A 23389-nucleotide genomic window follows, 5' to 3' on the forward strand; every position below is an offset into this window, starting at 1 on the left:
CAGCACTGCTAAAACAGGTGACAGAGGATGATCATGTAAATATATTGTGCTTATACACTAATAGCACCATCTGTAATTTTCAGTTTATACAGCTTGATGCAGTGGGTACCCAGGGTAGAAACATATTCCATTGAAATCCCTCATTTTGGTAACCACAGAAAGAAAATATAAAGAAAATAAGAAAAACATGAAATATATTGAATAAGTTGTACCTTGGACTGAGATCAGGAGGAGCAAATGTGTTTAGTGCAGAGAGCTGCAGTTTTAGGTTCTTGTCTTTTCCACTCCTTAAATTAACAGATTCATAATCTTGTCTGCTTCTGATCATTACACTGCAGCCCCTGATGGGAGATCTGAAGCCGATAGGGCCTGAGAGGAGCTGTTGATTAGCTCCAAGGAAACTGCTGGCATTCATAGTTTTGTTAAAATTCAAGGATCGATTGTAGGATGCAAAGCTGGTAGAAACACGTGACAATGGTGTAGTCTCATCCACTTCTTCCACCAACTCTTCATCTTCTACAATCGAAGCGAGTTTCTGGTTTAGGTTCCCATTTCCATTGGAATCTGACTACGTGTAAATGGGGACAAAAAACAATCAGCACAGAAGTGTCAGGAACTAAACAGTTTGCTTCTGATTAGCAAGGGACCTAGTACGATAAATGAAGATTAAAAATGATATAATGTAATAGAAAAGAAATTTAGTGTCTTTTGCAACCTCAGGACATTCCAACGCGCTTTACAATCACTGAAGTATTTTTGAAATGAAGTTACTATTTTACTTTAGGGAAACACAGCAGGCAATTTGCACACAAAACGTCCCACAAACAGCAATGAAATAAATAATCAGGTAATCTGTTTTAGTGATGTTGCCTGAGGGATAAACATTGGCCAGAACACTGGGAAGCTTTTATGTCCACCTGAGAAAGCAACCGAGCTCTCAGTTTAATGTCTCAACTGAGAGATGGGGTATGGCGGAAATACTAATTGAGTACCTTGCACTCTTGAAGACAATACTCAACAGTTAGTATTAAATTATAATGTGAATATAAAATGTGCTATGAACCCCTTGTCTGTATTTTAATAGCTTATAGCACTCTGGCATTGTTCCTATAGGCTGGACAGGGACTAATGCGGACCCATTGCTAAGAAAGGAGACAAGATTGACCTGTATAACTACAGGCTCATTAATTTTACATCAATAACAGGAAAGATGATTGAATGAATCATTAAGGATGCACTATATGATTGCTTGGGTAGACGGGACATATTAAGGACCCAACATGGCTTCAAAATATGAAGGTAATGTCTAACAAATTTGATTATAATATTTGAAGAAGTCACCAGAATGGTGGATGAGGAAAGCCTGGTAGATATTGTCTACTTAAGACTTCAAAAAAGCTTTTGACAAGGCACTACACAAGAGATTTCTCTACAAGCTCAAAGCCTCTGATATTAGTGAAACCATATTGAGCTAGTGTGAGAATTGGCTGGAAAGAGGTAGTCAAAAGGTAGTTATAATTAGATCTGTTTGGAGATCAGTCACCATGGTGTTCCACCGGTATCTGTGTTGGGACTGTTGCTCTTTACTGTTTTATTAATGATCGTGATGTAGGTGTTGCAGGCATGATCTGTAAATTTGCAGATGATATTATGATCTCTGTGAGCGTTGGGACTACAGGCAATGCTCAATTGCTTCAGGCAAATCCAGACGTGTTGGGGGAATTGGGCCTTTGATTGGCAAATGATGGGATGAAACTTATCGCCTTTGAAAGTTTTATGCAGCCAGGAACAAAGGCATGACATGATCTATTTTTATTGGCTGGCTGCAGGGTGATGCGATCTTACAGTAGATGGCCAATTAACATGCCACCTCCATGTCCAAGCAAAGATGGTGTGCTGGTTCTTGAGGTGGGAGGGCCAATCAGAGGGGCCCGAAACTATGGTTGGCCGGTCCTCCCAATAAGAGAAGTGGGAGCTGCTGAGAAAACAAGGACTCCTCAAAATGGAGGTACTCTCTGCAGCATTCTAAAAATTTAAAATTCACTCAGAGAACCCTCCACAGGATGGCTTGTTTCCGCAGCTGTTGCCTTCTCATCCTATCAGCTCCATGTTGGGTGATTAATAGGAGATGCCAGTAGGGCTCCTCTATTTAACTGCCTCTGGCCTCATCGGGGTGTTTGCCATCAGAAGATCCTGGCGGCACCCTGAATGGACCTATTGACCACCTGCTGCTGCCTGGTGGATAGCCATTGCCATATTGACTGAACTTCTGGCAAGATTGCTCAGAGACGGGAATGTGTCTGGGAGGGGACCCGACAGGCTTGTTCCTAACTTTCCTCCAGGTTCTGCCTCCTAATCTATCTCCATGGAGCCAGTAAGATTCCACCCAGTGTTTCATTTGGAAAAGTGCAGTATTATGCATGTGGCCAGGATGAATGGTCAACATTCATATACCCTTCAGGGAAAACCATGACCAAAATTGGAGAAAGAAAGAGATCTGAGCATTCTAATGCATAGATAACTAAAAGATTATGAACAATACCATGATGTGATAGTTAGAGCGAAAAGGCATTTGAGGTACATTTGTAGGACTATTGGTCACATTGCAAAGCATATTAATTATTTTTGTCCGAGACCTTAGTCAGGCCTTAGTTGGAATACTATTTTCAGTTTTGAATTCCTCAAATGGTGTGTGATACTGGCTTTGAAAAGGACACAGAGGAGAGCCGTTGGAATAATTCCTGGTTCGATCCAATGCATCTATCAAGATAGACTAAAAGAACAATGACTTTACTGCTTCAGGGAAGCATAGACTTAGGATGAACTGATCGAGTTTCACAGAATAATGAAGGGACTGGATTGTGTTTGAATTGACAATTTGTTCTAATTAAATAAATTAGTGAGAACCAGGTGTCACAATTTTAAGGAATATGAGGCAAGATGTAGGTTGGATGTCAGGTGGTAATTTTTTTACAGAGAATAATGAACCTTTAGAACAGGCTGTTGGTCATGCACAGGATGTGAATTCACTGAATTCCTTCAAGATCACAGGTCCTGTTTCTGGTCGGAGGAAGCTCACCTCTGACAAAAGGTAGGTAATATAAGGAATTTAATGAGTTATCATGAAAAGAATAATCTTTTGCACTCATTTTGATCATTTAAGGGAGGCGGAGAGGAATTTTACATATTTTTACCCCAAATTGACCTGGGATTTCACCTGTTTTTTTTGCCTATCTCAGGAGATCGCACGGTTTTTAGATGGGAAGGAGACTATATAGATATATTGCAAAGGTATCACAATTGTATGGGACAGACTGGAAGAGTTTTTCCTGTCTGTCATTGCTCATATGTTCCTATGGTACTTCTGATCATGCAGCACAATGAGAGCTGTATTTGATTTAAGTGAATTGCTTACTCTAGCTCGTGATCAGGAATTTGGAAGACAATGTCTAATCAGCTACTATTGATAACATAGCAATTTTGCAATAGATTGGTCAGAAAAGGTTAACTATCAGTTTAAATGTCACAGTGCAAGAACTACCATTCTGGACACTATTTATTTTAGTATTTTCCATTCGCAACTCTAATTTATTTAAATGAAAAAATTAAGAATATAAAGCAAAGCCCTATTAAATTATACTTATTTAGGCATTTAGCTACTTTCTAATAAGCAGAATAATTCAAAAAGCTGCAGCATACCTGGGATATTGTATATGTTTTGTTGGACAGTCTTGAAATTCCCTGTAGAAATAAGAACATATATATGAAGCAGAAGTTTTTTTTTCGCAGAGTGGATTGTTAAGATCTAAAATGGAAGATTCTATGATTCCATGAAATAGTAAGATTAATTTAGTAATGAAAGCTTGCAAGGAACAAGAAACTGTTGGGGATGCTTTCTGCTTTAGAAAGTGTGTTGATCTTTTTTTATTTTAACAGTTCTTCACCTTTCATATTCGAAGGGAATTTTTGAATAAATAAAAATGGGGCAAAATACTGTTCATGGGTGTCGCAAACCATTGCCCTAGAATATTGCAATTATCTGTATCTTAACCTCAATGTTTAGTATAAATGGGTCATTTTCTGGTTGGTGAGTGGTGTGCCACAAGAATCAGTGCTGGGGCCTCAACTTTTTACAATTTATATAAATGTCTTGGATGAAGAGATCAAAGGTATGGTGGCTAAATCTGTGACGACACAAGGTTAGGTAAGAAAGTAAGTTGTGAGGAGGACAGAAGGAGGCTACAAGGAGACATAGATAGGTTAAGTCAGTGAGCAAGGATCTGACAAGTTAAGTACAATGTGGGCAAATGTGAAATTGTCCATTTTGGCAGGAAGAATGAAAAAAAAGCTCATTATCTAAATGGCGTGAGATTGCAGAGCTGAGGTTCAGAGGGATCTGGGTGTCCTAGTACATGAATCACAGATGGCTAGTATGCAGGCACAGCAAGTAATTAAGCAGACTAATAGAATGTTATTGTTTATTGTGAGGGGAGTTGATACAAAAATAGAGAGGCTATGCTTCAGTTGTGCAGGGTATTGGTGAGACCACATCTGGAGTATTGTGTATGGTATTGGTCTCTTTATTTAAGGAAAGATGTAAGTATGTTAGAAGCAGTTTGGAGAAGGAATACTAGGCTAATACCAGGAATGAGCGGGTTGTCTTATGAGGAACAGTTGGACAAGGTAGGCTTGTATCCACTGGAGTTTAGAAGAGTAAGAGGTGACTTGATTGAAACCTTTCAGATTCTGAGGGGTCTTGACAGGGTGGAGTTGGAGAGAATGTTTCCTCTTGCGGAAGAATCTAAAACTAAGGATCATTGTTTAGAAATAAGGGGTCACTCATTTGAGACAGAGATGAGGAGAATTTTTTTCTCTCAGGGGATCTGAGCATTTGGAACTCTCTTCCTCAAAAGGCAGTGGAAGCAGAGTCTGAATATTTTTAAGGCAGAGCTAGATAGATTCTTGATTAACAAAGGGGTGAAAGGTTTTTGGGGTAAGCAGGAATGTGGAGAGGACATTACAATCAGATCAGTCATGATCTTATTGAATGGCAGAGCACACTTGAGGGGCCGAATGACCTTCTGCTCCTTGTTCATAATCTAAAGAAAGCACTGTATACTTTTGATTGTGTCATGTAACTATAGTTACATATATAAATAGAACAGAACAAAGTGTATTCCTATCAGCTATTGTTGTCAGCAAGTGATCTGCCCCAATCCTCCAGCACTTTAACTAATGCCTTATTTCTTTGGAAAGCCAGAAAGTAGTCAATCTAAGTTGGATATGTTACTAAATCAGCTGCTTTTGACTAGTAATTATGTTGATTGACTGAGGAAGCAAACGTCAGGGCAGTTCCATTATTTGCACAGCCTACCACGAGTATGCTCTCCATCCCAAAGCTTTATACATGGTACTGCCTCTGTTCCTGAGTATTCATTGTGTTGGTGTTGACGCTACTTCATCATCTTGACTGCTTTCTTTTGAAATAACTCCAGCTCAGCAGGTGAACACAATGCAATCCAGTCATCTTTTTATCGATCAGCAGAAAACAGCAAAGGTAACCAAGTAATTATCAGGGCATCGAGTGATGAAAGTAACCTAGAACCTTCCTTGCAAAGAAATATTTAAGTTAATGAATAGCGCTAAAAGAAATAACGGTGATGTTTTATATTATTTCCTGGTTTGGCATCAGTTTTAGTGTCAGTCTCTACTTCTTGTTGAATTATGGTAGAAAGAAATTCCTCAAAATGATTTTTGCAGCTACAGAATACAAACTAAAGTTAAATATTGGATCTTTAATTGCTGCTACATTACTTTCAGGACCTATATCATTGTTATATTTTACAATTAATGCTGGACATTTCATTCAGGTTCAGTGTCACTGATCACTTTCTTAATAGTAAGTTATGTCCCCTACAATCCAGCATATGCATTTTTTTTACTCATTCACGGGATGTGAATGCTGTTAGTGAGGCCAGCATTGGTTTCCCATCCCTAATTATCCTGGAGATGGTGGTGGGTGAGTCACCTTCTTGAACGGCCACAGTCCATGTGGTGTAGGTATACCTGCACTGCTGTTAGGAAGGGAGATCGATGATTTTGATCAAGCAACAGCTAAAGAACAGCAATGTAGTTCGAAGTCAAGTGTGAGGCTTAGAGAGGAACTTGCAGGTGACAGTATTCCCATGTGCCTGCTGTCCTTGTTCTTCTCATGGATAGAGATTGTGTGTTTGGAAGGTGCTGTCAAAGGAATTTTGGCAAGTTGCTGCACTGCATGCTGTATATTGTACACACTGCTGCCATAGTACACTGATGGTGGAGGGAGTGAATGTTTAAGGTGGTGCCTGTCATGAAAGTATGATCATTTTCATAATATTTTTCTGGCTTATTGTAAAGTAGGCTTATGGGGGTAAGTATAGTGGGGTCTGTCTGTGTGTGATTTAGTTACATTTGGTGTCAAGTAGACTGCAACCTTTAACTCATTTACCGAAGCTAGGTGCTAGAGATGCTAATGATTAAACATGGTTGATGGCTTAGCATGTAAGGTGTGAAGGCAATTTGTATTTTTAGATAAATGAAGGGAGATTTGAATTTCAGATGGATCTCAGTCTGTTTACAACTAGCCAGATAAGCAAGGCAAAGGAATGTGTTTATTTTTCCTAAGGGTTACTGACATTATATAGTGACAACATGAAAGCTTTTATGTTATGAGGGAGATACATATGAAACAATAGAATTTACATATTAAGAGAGAAACATATATAAAGGAGAATGAGGCTCTGTGTTAGGAGAAGGCATTGTGAGATCTAACAGAAGTGTGTGAAATAGCCCGTAATGAAGCCTCCAGTATTTGTACATACTGCTGCCTACCAAACTGAAGCTGGTGAAAGGATAGTTGGAATTCCACTGTCCAGGGTATTGTGTTAATTTGCTGGAACTGTCTAAAATCTAAAATCTATTTCAGACCATTGCCTTAAAGGGGGTGCAACTGAGAATCAGGTTAATTAGGAATTTTAGGAGTAGTTAGTAGTAATTGTAGTCTTATGTATGTGCTTGAAATCTTTTCTTTTGTTAATAAATATTTTAATTTAGTTTTTTTTAATATTTAAAAGTATTGGTGGACTTATTACTTCTGAATTCAGTGCACACATCTTGAAATAAATACAAATTGTAAAACTGCTCTGATAGTGCGACCAAGTTTCCCTTGTGAATTTGGTCTGCCTGGCACATATTGTCTGCTGCATCATAACATTGCCAATATAGTGGGCTGCTTTGTCTTGGATGGTGTCCAGCTTCTTGAGTGTTGTTGGAGCTGCACTCATCCAGGCAAGTTGAGAGTATTCCATCACGCTCCTGACTTGTGCCTTGTAGATGGTGGACAGGCTGTGAGGAGTTAGGAGGTGAGTTACTTGTAGCAGAATTCCTCGCTCTGACCTGCTGTGGTGGCCACAATTTTTATACTCCTGATCCAATTCAGTTCCTGGTTAACTCTTAGGTATTGACGTTGGGGAATTCAGTGATAGTAATTCTATTTTAAATGTCAAAGGGAGATGGTTAGATTCTCTTTTGTTGAAGATGATCATTGTCTGGCCCTTACGTGGCACGAATTTTAGTTATCACTTATCAGCCTAAGCCTGAATGTTGTCCATTTCATGCTGCATATGGATATGTACTGCTTCAGTATCTGAAGAGTTGCAATTGTACTGAATATTTCAATCATCAGCAAACATCACCAGTTCCTAATTTCTCCCTTCCTCCCTTAAAACTGTTTGCAAAGCACATAGATAAGTTTCCAAATTTGTTGCGGCTGATCGAAACACTGTGGTCTCTTCACCAAAGGACCTTATCCATCGCAATGGGTGGAATCATCCAGTCCCATTGGTGTCGGGCGTCATGATGGGCGGGGGAGGGACAATACAGCAAGAATGCCATGAATCGGTTTTATGCCATCGTGAAACCAGTTTGCCATTGTCAGCGTCTGCCGCTGCCACAGGTCGGGAAACTAATTTCAATACTTTAGCATTTAATTATAAGCCCTGCTTGCCGGAATCACCCCCCCATGACAAATTTACCACCCACATCAGCGTGACTTCAGAACCATGTGCTTCATGGCTGTCTTTACAAGGCATGCACCTGGCGACCTGAACTTCGAGGGGAACACGGAGGTAAGTGCACACAATCTTGTGCAGTGCTTGCAAGTATTGCCTGTTGGAAATCAAGGAAGGTGTGACGCGCATTCTTGGGGGGTACAGGCAAATCGCTTTTACCCAGCTGGCTTTCAATGTGGTGATGGGGCAAGGGCTTCAATGTGGGTCAGGCCAGTGTTGGGTGTGTGAGGGGCAATGCAGCACAGATTGAAGGAATTACACAAGCACATGCTGGGTGGGTGGAGGGCAAGGGAGCACAGATTGAAGGAAGTACTGAAGCACATCATGGGGGAATGGGGGGTGAGGCCACACACTTGGAAAAACTTGTCAAAAGTGAACATTCTTCTGTAGCTGAGACCATTCAGCTGCAGCTCCATTGACATGGTTGGAGTCAGGCCTCTGAAGCTTTTCTGCCCACTGAAGCAACTCAAAAGCATGAAAGTGCCACCAAATGCTCCAGAACCTTTCACCCCTCGGTTGCAAACTGCAAATTAATACGCGCTTTAGCAGCAGCAGAGCAATTGGCCGAATGGACAAATCGTAGAATCCCCTTGCGTAGTGGAGGCGCTCATAGCCCCTTGCAATGTCTTTATTAAGATTTGGACCAGTATCCATCATGGTTCAAGCTAACAGCACAGCCTTGCAGTGCAAGTTATGAGAATAAAAGAGAAATATATTATCTAAATGGTAAGAGATTACAGAGCTCTGAGGTGCAGAGAGATCTGGGTGTCCCAGTGCATGAATCACAAAAGGCTACTATGCAAGTACAGCAGGTAATTAGGAAAGCTAATAGAATGTTATAATTTATTGTGAGGGGAATTGAATACAAAAGTAGGGAGATTATGCTTCTGTTGTACAAAACTAATGAGACCACATTTGGAGAACTGTGTACAGTATTGATCAGCTTATTTAAGGAAGGATGTAAAAGTGTTAGAAACAGTTTAGAGAAGTTTTACCAGACTAATACCTGTAATGGGCTGGTTGTCTTTTGAAAAACAACTAGATTTGTTTCTGCTGGAGTTTAGAAGAGTAAGAGGTGACTTGATTGAAACCTATAAGATCCTGAGGGGTCTTGACAGGGTGGATGTGGAGAGCATGTTTCCTCTTGTGGGAGAATCTAGAATGAGGGGTCACTGTTTAAAAATAAGAGGTCGCCCATTTAAAACAGAGATGAGGCACAATTGTTTCACTCAGAATGTCATGAGTCTTTAGAATTCTCTTCCCAAAAAGGTGGTGGAAGCAGAGTCTTTGAATATTATTAAGGCAGAGGTGGATAGCTTCTTGCTAAGCAAGGGGGTGATAGGTTATCGGCAATAGGCGGGATGCAGATTTAAGGTTACTATCAGATCAGCCATAATCTTATTACGTAGCAGAGCAGGCCCAAGGGCTGAATGGCCTACTCCTGCTCCTTGATCATATGCTCAGAACCAAGAAAGGTCCTTCGGACAGTTATGCTAACCTATGCATCCCTCCCTTTGATCCTGCAGGAGGAAAACATCAGGATCATGGAGCCTGGTGATTTAGCGATATGCCTCATAGCTACAGAGAGCACAGAAGAGGAAGAAGAGAGCATCAGAGGCGACTGGCTCGACAAAGGGAGGAGCAACTTCCTCAAGATGAAGGGGTGAAAGGGCCCACTGTGCATGCAGCTGTAAATCCACAGCGAGCCTTCACTCGTAGCCACTTCACGAGACCCTGGGTCTATCAATGGCACTTGTCATTCCTGCAGATGACTGAGAACAAGTGTCGCTGAAGGCTAAGCATGTCTAGGGAACTGGTTGGTCCTATAAGCTATCTGTTGCAGTATTTGGTGTCACGGGGACATGGAGGGCATCCATTGCCAGTGGCTGTAAAAGTGACTGCAGCACTCAATTTTTACACCAGTGGCTCCTTCCAGGGCTCCATGGATGACCTGTGCAGGATCTCACAAACCTCCACACACAAGTGTGTCCAGGTGGTCATGGACTCCATGTTTGTGAAGGCACAGAACTTTGTGCATTTCACCCAAACCAGGAAAGCCAGGAAGCAAGAGCACTGGGATTTGCACAGATCTCAGGTTTTCCACAGTTGCAGGGTGCCATCAACTGTATTCACAAGGCATTTAGATCTCCTTGGCAACAAGCAGTCAACTACATCAACTTCAAGGGCTTCCACTCGCTGAATGTTCAGCTGGTGTGCAACCACCACAAACACATCCGACAGGTCTGCGCACGATTCCCAGGGACTGTTCACGACTCCTAGATCCTTAGCAGGTCTCAGATTTTTGAAATCTTCCAGGGTCCAGAGAGGCTGCAGGGTTGGCTCCTCAGGGACAAGAGCCACCCGCAGAGGCTGATGATGCCCATGTGGCAGCCTCAAATTGCAGCAGAGGATGGTATAATGAGGCTCATGTCGTGACCTGGACTTTGGTGGAGCAAATAATGTGAATGTTTAAAATGAGGTTCCGGTGCTTCGATAGGTCCGGTGGAGCACTGCAATACAGTCCCCAGAAGGTGTCGCGCATCATCATTGTTTGCTGTGTGCTCCACAACCTGGTGCTATGACAGGTGGAGGACCTGGCTGAAGAGCAGATGGAAGAGCCGCACATCTCCTCTAATGAGGAGGATGCCGAAGGGGATGGCGATGATGATGAGGTCCTTGAAGGCGAGGATAGTGGCGATGAAGCCATCACACTAGCCAGCCTTGGCAGGCGCGCTCGGGAGGCCCACATAGATGCAAGATTCATGGAAGATGATGACAAGACGCATTGAGGATAGTCCTGACATTCTCAACTTGTATCTGTGAATGTTTGAGTCCTGTGTTGCAGATGGCAGTGCACATGCCCTCAGTGCTCAGGATCATGTCATGGAGACGCAGCGAAGGCCCTAATAGTTGCTAACGTCCAGGAGGATGATGACAAAATGCAGTGAGGACACTGCATAAATCTTCACATTGTTTCTGTGAATGTCTGATTCCTGTCTAACTGAGGTCAGCTCGCTTGCGCTCTGTGATTAGGCCCATACCATGGAGATGCAGCTGTGAAACTTTAAACACACCTGATCCTTTGTCAGCCTTCAGCACCTGACCCTTTCAGGAGCACAGTGTCACCGGTCACAGATGCTGAAGCGATATGGGGACACCAGGCTATGCTGAGAGCACACAGAGAGAATGATGGAACTCTGTGACGCCTGCCCACAATGTTCTGGCAGCAATGGCAGGAACCACGGAGGTGCAGGCATCAGTAATATGTCCAGTGAGTGTCAAGCCAGATCATTACTTTGCTATGTAGGTTATACACTGCACAGGGAAGAGGCCCTGGACTGTGACATTTGCCTTTATCTTGTGCAGAACCAAGATTTCACATCTAAGTGACAAAAACACTGCTCATCACAACAAGGAGCCATAGACAGGGAGGCATTCTTGAGAGATAATTGATAATAGTGAACTTTATGTACAAGTGATTAACACCTGTGCCTCGGCTGTGCAACTATATCTTCTTAACCTTTTTAACCCTGCCGCTATGTCTTGGTCTACAGCAGAGGTAGAGGAAGACTGCTGACTGCTACGCCCTGTCTGTGATGATGTCCCTGGGCATCCTCTGGAAAGCTGAGACCTGGAGGGCCCTAGCCTGCTTTGGGTGTCTGTGGGCCAGCTGCGTGCTCCTCAGCCTTTTGAGCTGAGGCTGAGGGGGTGACAGGAAGAGGGGATTTGGATTGGCCAGACATTCCCGAAGTCACCTGGCTGGATGGCACAGGGGTGTTGAGCTGCTGGTCCTCCTTCCTATGAGTGCCCAACGGCCCCTGGCTGACTCCTTGAGGGGAAGGGAAAGCTGGAATGAGATCGAGCTGCCCCACACACCTCTCATGTTGACACTGTTGGAGGCCAACTATGGTGTCAGTGATGTAGTTCAGCCTGCGCAGCAGTGCAGGATTGAAGTCCTGAACCAAGGTCTCCATGGTGGCCACCATCCTACCAGTGTTGACTTCGGCGACATCACTTCAAAGGTGGTTGGACTCCTCCATCGTGTCTTGTGATCTGAAGAGTGCAGCGGACATTCCTTCCTGATGTTCCTGAGCTTGCCTTTGCAGCTCTAGCAACGAGGCATGACCGAGTCCTGAGGCTCCTCATCTCACTTGGACTCAGCAAATTTCTGGCCTCCTGCAGTCCTCTGAGTGCGGAAACCTGGGAAGTCCTTGCCTTCACCTGCTGTGGCTCAGATAGTGCAATGTGCTCACCAGATTGTGACCCCAAGGTTACTCTAGAACTAGTTCGCACCAAGGTATGCGACTGCGCTGATGGGAGGTGTGGGTGAGCGCTGTGACGAGTCTTTAGTTAGGGTGTCATCAGATTCTTCTTCAGAGGTTTCTTCAGGCCTTGAGTTGAGGAACTGGCTTGTGGACCCCCTTGGCTGCTTCCCAGATGTGGCCTGTGAAAGCAAGGAGAGATAATTAGTGCATGGCAGGGACTGGAGAACGGGGAACTCACTCACAATATGATTGTCTGATGAATGTTGCACTGCTGGATCCTCACTTGGTTGTATGCCAGCTTGTTCTGTGAGAAGACAGATGGAGAGAGTGTAAGCAGGACACCTGCCAGGCCAGGTGAGAAGGATGCCTTGCATGTGTGGATGGTGAGAGGTGCCATGGATGGGATGAAGGCATGATCCACAGGGCAGATGGAGTGAATGGTGATGTCCCTTGAACTGAAAGTTAGTGAGATCCCTGTGGATGTGTGATGGGTTTGTGAGAGTTGAGAGTGATGAGAAGAATGACTTACCCTGGAGGAACGAAGGAGGTCATTCATCCTCTTTCGGCACTGGGTGGCTGACCTTTTTTGCAGGCCGTTGGCGCTGACCATTGCTGCCACCGCCTCCCATGCTGGATTGGTGACCTTGCTTGTTGGTCTTCACCCAGAATGGGATTGGAGGACTTCATGGTGGGCCTCCACTGGGACCAGTAGGTACCCAAGGGAGGCATCGCTAAATTTGGGAGCAGCGTGCTTCCTCCCTTTGGCAGCCATGACTTTCTAGCAGCTTTCAATCTCTTAGAGATTGCTAACTCTGTGCAGGGGCACACTTTAAATATGTATTATAGAGTTGATTTTCCAGGCAACTTTTTGCAGTGGAAACATTAACTTTATTTACAAGACAGCAGCAGCAACTACACATTTGCATCAAACTCCATAACTAAAGAAGAACTCTATTGTAGAGGTCTGCTAACAAATTTTACACAAATCATGTGGTCTTCCAACACAGGATTAATCTTAAAACTACAGTCCTAAGTTTATCCAAACTATAATGACTACAATATGGCGCCCAGATTATTGAAAGCCTGAGATGACAGTGGATTGATGAATCAGATGCATCTGAAGCAGAAGAATCAGCGATATGGAGTATTTCTTATGAATGCATTATTAATGAGGTGGCACACGCCAGGAATGGGACAATAAGGTGCGAAAACCCGCCATTAGGGCCGGTGGGTCAAACGACTTTTTTTCCCGCCTGCTGCAGCACTTAGAACAATCTGGGACAATTCTGCCAATGTCTTGCACAATCTTCAAGTCTCCAAATTCCATCAGATCATTCCTGTTGAAAGTGGTATCTATGTCACAATGGGCATTGGTAATAAAATTAATAGTCATTGAGTCAGGATGAACTTGGAGAACAGAAAGAAAAAAAATATTTTCTTGAGTCTTTTTGAAAGATTGCATATTGAGGCAACTGCCAATGTTTTGACACTTACTACTCCCTGTTCATACATTTTCAAAGAAGATATGGCTTAAAACATACCTAAGCTAACAGCTACTTATAATGCTTCCAGCCTGGAAGCTCAACAAGAAGGCTGAGCTTGCACTGTAATTTAAAGTGCTTGTTCACTTCATCACTTGTTAAAATATTTGCAATACTTAATAAAGGAACTATACTTCAAATATGAAAAATGTAACTGGTAACACAAGCACCATCCAACGTTATAATTTGTTTTGTTAAGTTCAGATCTCTTACAAAACTGGTCAGGTTCTAATGAAGTGATCTTCAGGGTAAGACATTTCACAAACTTTATATACTGCACAGATTTCAAAAATGTTGAAAAACCAGAAATTAGATTTTTAAACAAGATCCTGCAGTTTGAGGCGGCAGATGTAAATGATACTGCAGCTTATACATTTACTTTTTGTTTTGGGAGACAAAATAGGAATAATTTTGTTGAAGAAAATTCTGAAACAGTTTCCAGTGAAAACTATATGTTGGTGTTAGTCAAAACTTTGCCTGAGGATTCATTTGTACCTCACCACTGTCCTTCTCTAAAATGATTCTTGGCTCAGCCATTCAGCCAGCTTCTCAAAGGAAATCAAGGGAACAAGGGAAGAAATTGACTGTGGTCTATTTTTTAATAACATCTCAGCTAACAGCAAATAGAATATTGCACTTTTAAAGGCATATTGTTAAAAATGCAAGATAAATGCATACCCTAGGCTTAGGAAGCATAGACTAAATAACCTTGACCGCAATCAGATTGACAAAACAATATGAAGTGATAAAAGGAAGAAAAACTAACTCAGCAAATTCTGCAGAGACAAAGGTAAGGAGGCACATTGAGATGAATACAATTTCCTTCAGAAACAAATCAGAAGGTGTCGGGGGGAGGCAAAGTGATTCTGGAAATGAACTCAAGCTGTAGATGGTAAACAGAAAAAACAAGAATTGAAGCCCATGGGGTTATAGGAGCACTGGTTGTGTGGAATTGAAATTGGCTCAGAGGCAGAAAGCAGAGGATAATCCTGAAAGGTTGTTTTTCAGATTGGTGTGTCAGTATTAGGACCTCTGTTCTTTTTAGTGTTTTTTAATAACCTGGAGTTCAGTACAAATGGCATAATTATAAAGTTTGTGGATGATACTAATTTGAAACATAGGCTGGAATTTTTCAGCCCTGTTGGCTCGGGTGTCATGGTAGGCAGGGGGGACAATATGGCAATAAGGCCAAAAATCAGTTTCATGCCGTCATGAAACCAATTTGCGGTTGTCCACCTCACGCGTCAATGGCAGGCAGCATATCCCGCCGCTACATGCTGGGAACCTAATTTCAATACTTTACCATCTCATTGCCAGCCCTGCTTGCTGGAATCATCACCCCACATCAAATTTACTACCCAGGTCGGCCTGACTTCAGAACAGTGTGCTCCATAACTGCCTTTAAAAGGCGCGCACCTGGCAATGTGAACTTCGAGGGGAACGTGGTGCACACAGACTTGTTCGGCACTCACGAGCTTTGCCTGTAGGACATCAAGGAAGAGGCGCTGTGCATTCGAGGTGGGTACAAGCAAGTCGCTCTTTCCCGGCTGGCTTTCAATGCGGTGCCGGGGCAAGGGCTCAGGTGCGGTTCATGTGGGGTGGGTGGTGGGGAATGGGGGGGGGTACATGGTGGGGGAGTCAGGTGGGGACAGTGGGGGGCAAGGCAGCACAAACTGAAAGAAATATTCGAGCACGTGCCAGGAGGTAGGGGGGAATGGGCAGTGAGGGAAGCATCTACGCACTTGGAAAAGTTTGTCAAAGTGAGCATTCTTCTGCTCCTGAAACTGTTCAGCCACAGCTTCGTTGCCATGATTGGAGTTGGGCCACTGAAGCTTCTCCACTCACTCAAGCATGAAAGTGCCCCCAAATGCTCCAGAACTTTTCAACTCTAAGGCGTAGACTGCAAATTAATGTGCATTTTAGGGGGCAGCAGATCAATTGGCCGACTGGATAAGTAGAATCCATTTGCGAAATACGGCCATGGTGCAATCACTAGTGAAGGCACTCACAGCTCCTTGCAATGTCTTTATTAAGGTTCGGACCAGTATCCATTAAGGTTCAAATGAACAGCGCAGCCTTACAGTGCGGGTTAGGGGAATGCCTGAGCTGAGAGCACAGCATGCAGTCCAGTGGCCGAAGCTGCCACAAGTCCGTCAGGTGGAGTGGGGAGGAGGTGGCTGGGGTATTGGACAGCCATGAAACGCACTACACACTGGCCATCCATGTGGTGGCCAGTACTCACCTGCATGCATGAAGGGGCCTTCAGACTTAAACAAGTGAGGTTCTTAGGACACATATGCTAACCCATGCATCCCTCTCTTTGAACCTGCATGAGGAGAACATCAGGATCATGGAGCCTGGTGATTTAGTGGTATGCCTCATGGCTTACAGGGAGCAGAGAAGTAGTAGAAGAGAGCTGCGGAGGCGCCTGGTTTGGCAAAGGGAGGGCACCTCCCTCAAGATGAAGGGGCAGCAGGGCCTGCTGCACATGCAGCTGAAGATCACAGTGAGCCGTCACTTGTAAGCGTTTCACTAGACCCAGAGTCTATAGATGGCACTTGTCATTCCTGCAGATGACTAAGAACCAGTGTCGCTGAAAACTGCGCATATCTAGGGAACTGGCCGGTCACATATGCCACCTCCTGCAGGATAGATGCCATGGGGACATGGAAGGCATCCACCACCAGTGGCTGTGAAGGTGACCGTGGTGATCAATTTTATGCCAGTGGATCCTTCCAGGGCTCCACAGGTGACCTGTGTGGGAACTTGCCTCCATGCACAAGTGTATCTAGGAGGTAAAGGACGCCATCCTTGCAAAGGGGACAAGGCATCTTTCGCCTGGGATTAGGAAAGCCAGGAAGAAACAGCCCTGGGATTTGTGCAGATTTCAGGTTTTCCACAGGTGCAGGGTGCCCTCAACTCCACTCACGTGGCGCTTAGATCTCTGCGGCAACAAGCAGTCAACGATGTCAACCGCGAGGACTTTCACTCCCTGAATGTTCAGCTGGTGTGCGACCATCACAAACACATCCTACAGGTCTGCACATGATTCCCAGGAAGTGTCCACAACTCCTAGATCCTTAGCAGGTCTCAGATCTCTGACATCTTCCAGGGTCCAGAGAGGCTGCAGGGTTGGCTCCTCGAGGACAAGGGCTACCCACAGAGGACGTGGCTGATGACGCCCTTGTGGCAGCCTCAGACATCATCCGAGGGTCGGTATAATGAGACTCATGCAGCGACCCTGACTTTGATGGACTAAAAGTTTTGAAGATGAGGTTCCAGTGCCTCGACAGGTCTGGTGGAGCACTGCAATACAGTCCCCAGAGGGTATCACGCATCATCGTCGCTTGTTGTGTGCTTCTCAACCTGGTGCTGTAATGGCGGGAGGACCTGGCTAAGGAGGGGATGGAGGAGCTGCATGTATTCTCCGATGAGGAGGCTGTCAAAGGGGCTGAAGGTGATGAGGTCCTCGAAGGCGAGGATGCTGGTAATGAGGCCATCGCAGTGGTTTGACAAGCCAGGCATGCTCGGGAGGCCCTCATAACTGCAAGATTCATGGAGGATGATGACAAGATGCAGTGAGGATGTTTGACTCCTGTGTGGCTGATGGCAGTGCACATACGCTCAGTGCTCAGGCTTATGTCATGGAGATGAGCAGAGGACCTAATAGTCACTAGATTCCAGGAGGATGATGACGACACACAGTGAGGACACTCCATAGATCATCACATTGCCTCTGAGAATGTCTGACTCCTGTCAGGCTGAGGGCAGCTCACTTGCGCTCTGTGATCAGGGTCAAGTTGTGGAGACATGGCCGTGAAACTTTAAATGCACCTGATCCTTTGTCAGCCTTCAGCACTTGTCCCCTTCAGGAGCACAGGGTCACAGGTCACAGATGCTAAAGAGATGGGGGCCAGCCCCACCTCAAAGATGCTGAGGGCATACAGAAAGAATGATGGAACTCTGTGGCTCCTGCCCACGTGATTCTGGCAGCAATGACAAGCTCTATCGAGGCGCAGGCATCACTAATGTGTCCAGTGAGTGTGAAGCCAGACCATTACTTTGGGCTGAAGGTTACACACTGCACAGGGATGAGGCCCTGGACTGTGACACTTGCCTTTATCTTTTGCCTGAACCAAGGTTTCACATCTGAGTGACACGAACACTGCTCATCATAACAAGGAGTCATAGGCAAGGAGACATTCTTGGGAGTTTATTTACAATAGTGAACATTATAAACAAGTGATTAACACCTGTACCCAGGCTGTGCAACTACTCTTCTTAACCTGCCTAACCCTGCCACTATGTCCTGGTGCTCCCTTAACATCCATAGCGGAGCTAGAGGCAGCCTGTGACTGCTACACCCTGTTTGTGGTGATGTTGCCGGGCGTCATCTGGAGGATGAAGATTTGGAGGGCCCAAGCCTGCTTTAGGTGTCCTGCTATGTGGCAGTGACACCCTTCTCGGCCTTTGGAGCTGGGGCTGCTGGGGGTCACAGGAAGAGGGGATTTGAATCAGCCAACACTCCCTAAGTCACCTGGGTGGATGGCCCCAGGTTGTCCACATGCTGATCCTCCTCCCTATGGGTCCCCAAGGGCCCCTGGCTGATCCATGTGGAGAAGAGGAAGCTGGAGTGAGATTAAGCAGACCTGCACCCCTCTTGTGTTGACACTGCTGGAGGCCGACTATGGCATCACTGATGGAGTTGAGCCTGTGCAGCAGTGCAGGACCAATATCCTTGACCTCAATGCGTTGGCATGCTGGCACTATCACCTCATACTGAAGACAGACGGACTCCTCCATTGTGCCTTGCAATCTGAGGAGTGTGGCGGACCTCCCTTTCTGATGTTCCCAAGCTTGTCTTTGCAGCTCCAGCAACTGAGGAATGACCAAGTTGAGAGGCTCCTCAACTGACTTGGACTCAGCAGATTTCTGGCCTCCAGCAGTCAGAGTACTGCTGGAAACTTTCCTGCACCTGCTGTGGATCAGACAATGCGATGTGCTCACTGGATTGTGACCCTGAGGCTACTCGAGAACTAGGTCCCACTGAGGTGTGTGACTCTGCGCTGGTGAAGGGTGTGGGTCACGCTGTGGCTGGTCTTCAAGTAGGGTGCCATCAGATTCTTCTTCCAAGGTGTCTTTGGGGCTTGAGTTGAGGTCCTGGCTTGAGGACCCCCCCCCACCCCCCATCCTCTGCTTCCCAGATGTGCCTGCGAAAGCAAGGAAAGATAATTAATGCATGGCAGGGGACTGTGGAAGAGGAGAGCGAACTCACAGCATGATTGTCTAATAGAAGTTACACTGCTGAATCCTCACTTGGTAGAGCACCGCTGGCCTCACCATCAGCACAGGAACAGTTCAGATCGTCATGGGCCAGCTAGATGACTTTATTTTCAAAGCCTGTCAGGACCTTGATGTCAAGCATTCCTGCACCAGTCTGCAACCTCTCCCTTTTGTCATGTGCCAGTTTGTCCTGCATGAATACAGATGGAGAGTGCAAGCATGGTGGCTGCCAGGCCAGATGACAAGGATGCTTCATATGTGTGGGTGGTGAGTGGTGCCATGGATGGGATGAGGACACGTTCTGCATGTCAGATGAAAGTGTGTGTGAGAGAGTGAATGGTGATGTCCTTTGAACTGGCAGTGAGTGAGATCCCTATGGATGTGTGATGGGTTTGTGAGTGTGAGAGTTGAGAGCAATGAGAAGCATGACTTACCCTGGCGGAATGGAGGAGATCATTCATCCTCTTTCGGCACTTGGTGGTTATACTTTTTTGATGAGCACTGGTGCTGACCACTGCTGCCACCACCTCCAGTGCTGGATTGGTAACCTTGTTTGCTGGTCTTAGCCCAGAGCGGGGATAACAGACTTCACGGCAGGCCTCCACTGCATCCAATAGGTGCCCGAGGGAGGCGTTGTTAAATTTGGGGGTAGCATGTTCTCTTCCTTTGGCAGCCATGGCTTTGCAGCAGCTTCTGATCCTTTAGAGAGTGCTAATTCTGTGCAGGGGTGCCCTTTAAATATGGCACCCAGATTACTGAAGGCCTGAGGTGATGGCGGGGTGGGTGAATCAGAGGCCACCCTGCCAGCGATCTGGTGTGTTTTGTGGGAATGCATTATTAATGAAGCGGAACACTCTGGGGAAGCAGACGATATGGCATGCAAACCCACCATTGTGGCTGGCAGGCAGAAGGACTTTTTTCCCACCTGCTAGCGTACTTAGTGCAAATATGGGACAATTCTGCCCATAGTAAATGGTAAGGAAGATAACAGATTTTAGAAGGACATAGATGGACTGGGGCAATGGGCAGCTACATGACAGATGAAATTTGGTGCAGAAAAGTGAAGTGATGCATTTTGGACAGCAGAAAGAGGAGAGACAACATAAACTAAGTGGTACAATTTTACATGGGGTGAAGTGGAGTGATTTGGAGGTCCACATACACAAATCATTGAAGGTAGCAGTAAAGTTTTTAAAGAAGCACAAGGGATTTATTAATAGAGATTCCTGCCACAGCAGTGAAACAGGCTTTATCAATGTCACAAATTGCATCCAATGCGACTGTGACTGCAAAATTGAGCTCTGTAGCACTGCAGGTATCGACACAATGAATACACTGACAGTCAAAGCTCGTGGCTGAACTCCTTCCGGCCTTCGGGCATAACCTCCACAGCATGCCAAGCCTGTAAGGGTGTGAGTGTGGTCTGCCTTTCTTTGCAGAGTGGACAGATTGTGATGTCATTCAGCATCTGATTTGCTTTTGGCATCCAATCTCCCCTTTTGGCTTTTAACGCCCCTTCTTTAACATGTGTACTGCTGCATGAAGGACCACTCACCAGATCTATCTAAAAGGATCAGCAGGAGGCTTTCATGTGAGGTGCTTTTGATTTCCTTTTGCTGCTGCATAGGAGTGGAGATACTGTGCTCAGTGTTGTTGGAGGATTTCTGAAAAGATGTTGGAAGAGTCTGTTGTTTGATTTTATAAGGAGTGCAGCACTTTGAAGGCCTGTCAGCAGAAATCCTAGTAGCACTAATGGAAACTTACAGTTACAATCTCTCTTGGGTTGCAGCGCACCAGGGATGTGGAGTCCAGGCATCAGAGAGGGAAACTGTGCACAGAGGAGGGAGGAGGAGAGCTCTCATTAGACGACCCAACACACCAAGGGTATTCAGGCTGTTCTTCTACCTCCATCTCAGCTAAGCGTGTGGTCTGAGGCAGTTATGGTTCACCAAGGAGGCAGTCACTGGACTATGCCATCTCTTCGACCAGGACCTGTAGCTGCAGAGCAGGTGAAGGACAGTCTCCCAGTTACTGTAAAGATGAGCTTAGCCCTTGATTTCTAAATAAGTAGTTCTTTCCAGGTTGGAACTGGTAACATTGACAATTTATAAAGATGCATCAGGGAGGTAACGGAGACATTGTACAATAGGAGGAGGATTTCACAGCCTTCTGTCTGGTTAGAGAGAAGCAGGGGGAATAGGCGTCGTTATACCAGGGTAGCAGAATTCCCAATGGAGCAGGGAGCCATCAACTGCATATGCCTGGTTCTGCGGGTAATACATATTAATGGGGAAATGTACCAGACTGAAAAAGTTATCACTCTTTTAGTGTGTAGCTGGTCATGCACTGAGCATCTCTTGGTGAATGTCTGCTACCCTGGTAGCAGCCACAATGTTTTCATCCTGGGCCAGTCACCGTTTACCACCATATTTGAGCCACACATCAAAGCAGAGGCTGGCTGTTTGGTGACCAGGGCTACCTGCTGCATAAGTTACTCATTTTATCTACTCTTTTGCTTTATAAGTATTTGTAAAATCTCTTGCTATCTGCTTTTAATATTTTTATCCACTTTACTGTTATACTCTAATTTCTCTCTCCTCATTTTTTAGTCATTCTTTGCTGATTTCTAAAATCTGTCAATCTTCTGACCTACCGCTAATCTTCACAGTATTCTAAGCTTTTTTTTCAATTTGGTACTATCTTTAATTTTCTTAATCAGCCACGGATTGTACATCCTTCTCCTCAAGTCTTTCTTTCTCAATGGATGCCCAGTTTTTGTTAGATCTGTTCGAAATCTATTCCATTTAGTACAGTGGTAGTGCCACACAATGCGATGGAGCGTACCTCAATGTGAAAGTGGGATTTAGTCTCTACAAGGACCATGCAGTGGTCAGTCCTACCAACACCCTCATGGACAGGTGCATCCATGACAGGTAGATTGGTGAGGACAAAGTCAGATCGGTCTTTCCCTCTTGTTGGGTCCCTCACTACTGCTGCTAGACTGAGTCTGCAGCAGATGTCATTTAAGAATCAGCCAACTCTGTCAGTAATGTGTTACAAAGTTATTATTGGTTATGGACATTGAAGTCCTCCACCCAGAGTACATAATGTGCCCTTGCTACTCTTAGTGCTTCTTCCAATTGATGTTCAACATAGAGGAGTACTGATTCAACAGCTGAGGGAGTGTGATAGGTGGTAATCAGCAGGAGGTTTCCTTGCTGATGTTTGACCTGATGCCATGAGATGTCATGTGATCCAGAGTCAGTGTTAAGGATTTCCAGGGCAACTCCGTCCTGAAAGTATACCACTGTACCGCCACATCTGTGGGTCTGTCCTGCCAATGGGACAGGACATACTCAAGGATGATGATGGTGGTGTCTGGGACATTATCTGTAAGGTGTGATTCGGTATGTATGATTATGTCCTGCTGTTTCTTGACTAGTCTGTGAGACAGCTTTCCCAATTTTGATACAAGTCCCCAGAGGTTAGTAAGGAGGACTTTGCAGGGTTTACAGGGCTGGGTGTGCCATTGTCATTTCCGGTCCCTAGGCCAGTGCCAGATGGTTGTCTGGTTTTTTTAGGCTTCATAGCGGTCTGAATCAACTTAGTGGCTTGCTAGGCCATTTAAGAGTCAACAACATTGCTGTGGGTCTGGAGTCACATGTAGCCTAACCGGGTATGGACGGCAGATTTCCTTTCCTAAAGGACATCAGTGAATCAGATGGATTTTTATGACAAGCAACAGTGGTTTCATGGTCACCATTACTTATTCCAGATTTACGAATTTAATTTAATTCCTATCAGCTGCTGTGGTGGGATATGAAACTGTGTCCCCTGACTATTATCCTAGCCTGTAGATTACTAGCCAGTGACATTACCATTACCCTGCTGCCTCCCCCCATCTCAGTGATTGTCTTAGATGAGTGAGCCTTCTTATTTAAATGTCTAGTCACGATGCAGGGAGGTCTTGTGGCACAGTGGTGGCATCCTTACCTCTGGATTCAAGTCTCACTTCAAGACTTGATGGCCACAGAAGGTACATTCATAACGTGGCCAGACAAGTTGATTATCAGTCTGAAAATCTTTCCAAAAAGCCTGATGGCAGATGGTAAGAGTGGGAGAGATTCCTGGTCAGCCGTACTGCAGAAGGCAATTGCAAACTATGCAGTACTTTGCCAAGCATAATCATTGA

General features: G+C 44.9%; 1 protein-coding gene across 1 annotated transcript in view; it reads right to left on the bottom strand.

Annotated features, from left to right (window-relative positions):
• The window catches only part of kcnh8 (potassium voltage-gated channel, subfamily H (eag-related), member 8), a 409192-nt gene that overhangs the window by 57931 nt on the left and 327872 nt on the right, over nucleotides 1–23389 (bottom strand). Inside the window, exons 12-13 of the mRNA XM_041183962.1 lie at nucleotides 3700–3741; nucleotides 213–568 (exon numbers count right to left, since the gene is read on the bottom strand). Of these exons, the coding sequence (XP_041039896.1) occupies nucleotides 213–568; nucleotides 3700–3741 (398 nt within the window). The remainder of the gene's footprint in view (nucleotides 1–212; nucleotides 569–3699; nucleotides 3742–23389) is intronic.

The sequence above is a fragment of the Carcharodon carcharias genome, chromosome 3 (assembly GCF_017639515.1).
Source record: "Carcharodon carcharias isolate sCarCar2 chromosome 3, sCarCar2.pri, whole genome shotgun sequence".
NCBI classification, from domain to species: domain Eukaryota; kingdom Metazoa; phylum Chordata; class Chondrichthyes; order Lamniformes; family Lamnidae; genus Carcharodon; species Carcharodon carcharias.